At 32.5% G+C, this 6,325-nt stretch overlaps 1 protein-coding gene across 1 annotated transcript; it reads left to right on the top strand.

Moving 5' to 3' along the window:
- Positions 1-948: 948 nt before the first annotated feature.
- Positions 949-5,988, top strand: LOC113769365 (valencene synthase-like). The gene is made up of 7 exons (XM_027313821.1): positions 949-1,089; positions 1,174-1,444; positions 1,624-1,996; positions 2,128-2,346; positions 2,444-2,582; positions 2,708-2,953; positions 5,665-5,988. Exons 1-7 carry the CDS (start codon positions 949-951, stop codon positions 5,986-5,988), a joined length of 1,713 nt encoding a protein of 570 aa, XP_027169622.1.
- The last annotated feature ends 337 nt before the right edge of the window (positions 5,989-6,325 follow it).

Below are 6,325 nucleotides of genomic sequence, written 5' to 3' on the forward strand. Positions count from 1 at the left end.
CCATTAAGGTTTGGTGGGATGTGAGGCAAGCATTATATATGTGACTCTTCAAAAAATTCAGTTTGGTTCAATAGTGGTTCAGTCCCCGTCGTTTCCTCCTGGAATAGGTTAGAGTAGGAGTACGTCGTTCCCTCTTAGAATAGGTTAGAGTAGGAGTAGGTATAGATTAGACTATTATCGACTGTCACAAAAAAAAATTAAAAAGCTCATTTTCTCTTGAGATTTAGTTAAATAGTAAAACTTTGAGCATAATTAAAACTTTGAGATTTAGTTAAATGTTGCCGACTATAAAAACAATTAAAAAACTCATTTTCTCTTGAGATTTAGTTAAATAGTAAAACTTTAAGCATAGATCATAATCCAATAGTCTTGATTTTATCTCTTTTTTTTTATGCGTCCTGATTACTATATCTTAGTAGTCCGATCAGGCAAAATAAGTAATTAGAAGGTGTCTTTTCATATAATACACTTTAATATACGCATTGCTAATCTACAAGAATGAACATTGGACCCATGCAATATTATTGGACAAGACCCACCACCATTTTTGTACAGGACAAAAAAAACATATTTAACTCTCTCGAAGAAGAAGAATTTCTGGTCTTAAAAAAAAATAATACCAGCATAATCTGTTGCTTGTGTTCACATATGACTTCAAATCCGAGAGTTTAAATCGCCCTTCCAATTCTGATGTTTCTCACGCATTTTTCTAAAGCTTGGAGACCATTTGCACCAAGTTTGACCATACTTTCAATTCTTGAGTTGGTAAAATAGTGTAGCAAAATTTAAATCACGTGATCTATATAAATCAGGTTTATTGAAATGTTTACCAAGGATAACTGACTATAAATAAATGTGCAATTACAAGTCTACTTTTGCAACCTAACATTTTAACGTTTTCCAATTCTCTTATCGAAGCTACTATAGACTTTGTTCTACCAAAAAGCAATGGAACTTGAAGGTCATGAATCAAATGATTCCATTTCCATCCAAAATGATTTCCTGGGTGATGTTCATCGTCCTTTGGCAAATTTTCATCCTGATATTTGGGGAAACCAATTCCTTCTCTACTCCCCTGATTTCGACAAGGTACTACTATAGTATAGACAGAGCAGTTCTTTTATGCTAAAGAAACATTAACATCATCCAAGGATATATATTTGTTCTTTGTAGGCAAGATGGGCTTCTATGAAGGGGCAGGTTGAACAGCTGAAGGAAAAAGTCAGGACAAAGCTTCAGGAAACTGCAAGTAATCCATTGGAACAGCTGCAATTTATTGATGCGATTCAACGACTTGGCATAGAATATCAATTTGAAGAGGAGATCAGTCAAGCTTTACAAAAGTTGCATGAGAAACATCAAAGTTGGGAGGACAATGACCACTTTTATACTGCTGCTCTCTATTTTCGAATTCTGCGACAAGAAGGGTTCAGAGTTTCAGCAGGTAAGAGTTGAAGGATTTAAAGATTTATACCCTCAAACCTCAAATCATAGAAACCTTAATTATTGACTATCTTTCCTCCTCCTATATCACCCAAAAAAAAAAAAAAGCACGAAAAAGAAAAGTTGGGTTTCATTTTATTGTCCCAACAATTTTCCTTTTATCATTTTTCCATTATGCAGACATATTCAAGAAATTCCTGGATGCTGAAGGTAAATTTCGAGAAGGTTTGGTCAATGATGTGCAGGGCATGCTTGCACTTTATGAAGCAGCACATCTTAGTTTGCAGAGCGATGACATTTTAGATCATGCCCTGGCTTTTACAAGTAATCATCTTCAGTCTTTACCATGCAAGTTAAGCGATCCACTTGCTGCGCTAGTAAATCACGCACTAATGCAGCCTTACTGGAGGGGTATACCAAGATTGGAGGCTAGGAATTACCTGTCCATATATGAAAAAGGTCCTTTACACAATACAAGTTTACTAAAGCTGGCTAAGTTGGATTTTAACATGCTACAATCTCTGCACAAGGAGGAGCTACAGGAAATTTCCTTGTAAGTTTCTTGAAGATAATTATTTACCTAAAAATAGATAAATTTAAAAAAAAAATTGTTTAAGCTATTTAGATTATCTTAAACTGTAACCGTGTTGAATTAATGCATGCTTGATGCCTAGTGTACCTCAGGTGGTGGAAAGAACTAGACTTTGGAAGAAAGCTTCCATTTGCGAGAGATCGAATGGTTGAGGGCTACTTTTGGATTATAGGAGTATATTTTGAGCCTCAATATGCTCTTGCCAGAAAGATTATGTCAAAAGTTATTGCTATTGCATCCATAATAGATGATATTTATGATGCTTATGGGACTTATAACGAACTTGAAATCTTCACAGAAGCAATTGAAAGGTTTGAAATGTTTACTCTTTGACTTGACTCTCATGAAACATACATCATGTATGCAGTCAAGAATTTGCTGTAATTTAATGTGTTGCATCATTTGCAGATGGAATGTTGACTGCATGAAACAGCTCCCAGATTACATGAAGATTTGTTACCAAGCACTCTTAGATGTGTTTGAAGAAATTGAGGAAGAGATGGCCAACCAAGGAAGATCGTATCGAACATATTATGCCAAGGAAGCAGTATGAACATACTCAAATTCCTACCATCAGACTCCTTAATAGTTTCCTAGGATAGTAATCTAGTTTGTCTCGGTGACATTATTGTGATTGAAATATATAGTTGATTTGATTGCACTAATTTGCAGCTGAAGTTGTTGGCTTGTTGCTATTTTGCTGAGGCTAAGTGGCTGCACCAAGGGTACACACCAACTGTAGAGGAGTATATGCAAATTGCAGTGCCAAGCTGCGGGTACCTCACTCTTGCAATGATATCTTTCGTAGGCATGGGGGATGTGACAAAGGCAGCCTTCGAGTGGGCAATGAATGACCCTGATATCATAAGAGCTTCATCAATCGTTTGCAGGCTTAGGGCTGACATTGTGGGGCACAAGGTATAATCCAATTGGGTAAATTATGTATAATCCTCCTATGATTTTGCATAATGTTAGATGATCCCCTTCCAAGGTTTCAAAATAACTACATAACCCTCTGTGATTTTATGTAAAGTAGAATATTGATTGAATGCATAATCAGTCGTGCCGCTGAATGCATAATCAGTTACGACAATTGGACTATAAGCATTCTTAAAGTTTGTGTGATGAAATCATAATATCCATTTAATCCCCTGTAGTTTGCATAAATATCTACTTTACCCCCATATGATTTTTGAATTTATCCACAAGTTGCCATTTGATTTAACAATTAAATAAGTGCACTACTGATATTTTAACTATCAACGTTATATAAGTCATTTTTCATTAAATTTCAATTTATGTAAAACTATAGGGGGTTTACGAGTATTTTGAAACGTTAAAGGAATTGTGTGACGATAGATGAAACTATAGCGGGTTATTAGGAATTTAACCAATGCAATTTGATATTCCTAGGAAAGCAAAATCCATAACAACACAGGGCGGCTGGTAGCTCTAACGCAACTGCGTATTATCAGTAATGGCCCAAATCAATTTGACTTGATGGAACTCGCTTCAATCTTAGTCAATCATTTTAAAATTAAAAAAAAAAGAGCTTGTTTTTCAAATTGGAAGAATTGTAATTTTGGTCCTTAATATTTGGCTTATATGCAAAATTGGTTCCCAATGTTTTGGTCAAAACAAATTTAGTTCCTAAAGTTGTAGATTTAAGACAACTCAATGGAACAATGAGTGACAGCGAATATCAAATTATTGTTAGTCAACAATTTGACTTGGCACTTTTTCTCCCTAATGTTATGATTTTAAATCATTTTATTTATCTAAATTTTAAATAGTGATATTAAGAGTTTAACCTGAATTGAGATGCAAATTAGAATAAAATAGTATTAAAAGGGTAATAAGAATTCTAATTAAATTCTTTCTCTTCTTTTATTTCATTTATTCGTGCTAATAATATATCATGTATTTTTTCCTTTGCATGGTTAGATTCAAATTTGATATAATATCTGTATATTATTATTTCTCAGTATTATTTAAAACACTTTATATTGACAGAATACAATAGTAGCCTAATTAGCATATCTTTGTTAAATAAGTTATAATAGGATGATAATATACCAATAATAAATAAAACATAAACCAGTGGAAGAAAAGGAGAATTTTAGTTTGATAATCTATGTTTATTATAGTTATTATTACAAAATTATTGCATATCTTGTGCACATAGGTTTCAAATTCTTATAGTTAGCCATTGTACTTATAAAAACTAGTGAAGATAAGTATCAATGTGAAGTAATTCTAGAACTTCTTAAGAAAATTATCTTTTATTTTTTTGCCCTTCCTGTCAATTAAAAACTAGTATTCCAATACTGTAGTTTTAAATCATTTATTTAATATCAATATATCTTGATAATCATTTAGTGCTTCATATAGTATGTATAAAATGCCAACTTGATTTCAACTTCAATTGATAACCTATTAAAATACCAAAAAAAAGATCAACTTAATCTACAAAAAGTATGTATTTCTAATATTTTAAAGGGATATTTAATTAAATTTTTAATTATCATTATAAATATAAATAATAAAACACATTATCAAATTAATTATTAATACTGAGAAACAATAATATACATACACATATATATATATGTATGATACCAAATTTAAGACTAACTACGTAAAAGAAAAGAAATATATGGTATATTATTAGCATGAATAAATGAAATAAGAATAAAAAAGAAGAAAAAGAAGTTTAATTAGAATTATTATTATCCATTTAATACTATTTTATTCTAACTTTTATCTTAGTTCATTCTAAAACTCTTACTATTACTATTTAAAAATTAGAAAAATATAATGATTTAAAATCAAAACATTGGACATCAAAAGTGCAAATTCAAAGTTATTGATTGACGACAATTTGATTAGTTATCTTAAATCTACCCAGCTAAAATTACATATTTTAAGAAGTAAATTTATTTTGATCGAAATATTGGAGACCAATATGATACACAGATCAAACCTTAGGCACCAAAACTGCAATTGGCCCTTACAAATTTGGCATGGACAATCCAAATCGAGCCGACGTCCCCAATCTGGGCCTAAACCTTACTTTGGAGTTTGGAGTTGCCACGGACGCGGGACGCGGGACACCCGTAAAAGTCTTGATATCCTAAAGTTTGTCTCCTTTAATCTCACCAAATTAATAATGATCACTGTGATAAAGTGAGTGATCAAGTTCCAAACCAATATAAGTTGGCATATGTTGATTCAATTGATAAAGATGAATTGTTTCCTCACAAAAGGTACAGTATGTTCAAATTTTACTATCAATACCAGGGTTATATTGGTGAGTAATTTATAAAATTCTTGTGAACGACTTTGGTTTGAGAAGTATGTTTTGACTCGTCGCAGCGACTAGAATTGAACTCACTCAAACATTTTATTACTATTAAAAGATTTTATATACGTATACATATATACATGTGTGTGTGTTGGGGGGTCTAAAGACGTGGTTCAACTGTAGAACTGATCTTAAGTATAGATTTTTTTTTTGTCTAATTAAAAGAAAACCCGAATTTAAGCCCTTGATCGGCTGATAATAACAAATATAAGCTTTTACACATTAATGAAAAAAATCCAATACTATATATCTTTCATACTTGCAGTTTGAACGAGAAAGGGAGCACATTGCTTCAGCAGTGGAATGCTACATGAAGCAACACGGCATGACGGAGCAGCAAGCGTGCGAGGAACTTTACAAACAAATTGAGGATGCATGGAAGCTCATGAACCAACAACTCCTTAAACCTACTCCGACTGCTGGTTCCGCTGCACCTGAATTTGTACCCTCTAAGGCTGTGCTCTTTCGAGTTCTGAACTTGACACGTTTTGCGGAGGTTACTCATATGCACAATGACGATTATACACACGTGGGGGAAGCCATGCAAAGTCATATTAAGTTACTGTTCATTGAACCCGTTTCCATGTAAGCAGTACAATAGCTATACCATTTGAAGGCTATAATAAATCAAAGGGTCAAGTTCTTGTTTGTAACTTCTAATGGGTTGCATGGGGTTTGAAACATGCGACTGTATTTTATGTTGGGAATAAACGGATTGGGATCAAATAGATCATTCAATTTACACGAAACATTTGACCGATGAAAAATAAATCAAATTATAGAAAAGTTTGTAATGATTAATTAGATGGCAAAATTTAGTCAATTTCATATGAAATTTTACATATAACTAACATGAACAATGAAATATATTATGAATCATGCTGATTTTTGAAAAATATTTTCAAATTAATTTTATAAGGGTGTAT

This window comes from Coffea eugenioides, chromosome 4, assembly GCF_003713205.1.
Source record: "Coffea eugenioides isolate CCC68of chromosome 4, Ceug_1.0, whole genome shotgun sequence".
In the NCBI taxonomy this organism is placed as follows: Eukaryota; Viridiplantae; Streptophyta; class Magnoliopsida; order Gentianales; family Rubiaceae; genus Coffea; species Coffea eugenioides.

Excerpts from the sequence above, each read along its gene's own strand:
- LOC113769365 (XM_027313821.1), top strand. The coding sequence starts at position 949 with ATGGAACTTGAAGGTCATGAATCAAATGATTCCATTTCCATCCAAAAT. Across the intron at positions 1,090-1,173 it reads ACTCCCCTGATTTCGACAAG|GCAAGATGGGCTTCTATGAA; the intron begins GTACTACTATAG and ends TGTTCTTTGTAG. Across the intron at positions 2,954-5,664 it reads CTGACATTGTGGGGCACAAG|TTTGAACGAGAAAGGGAGCA; the intron begins GTATAATCCAAT and ends TCATACTTGCAG.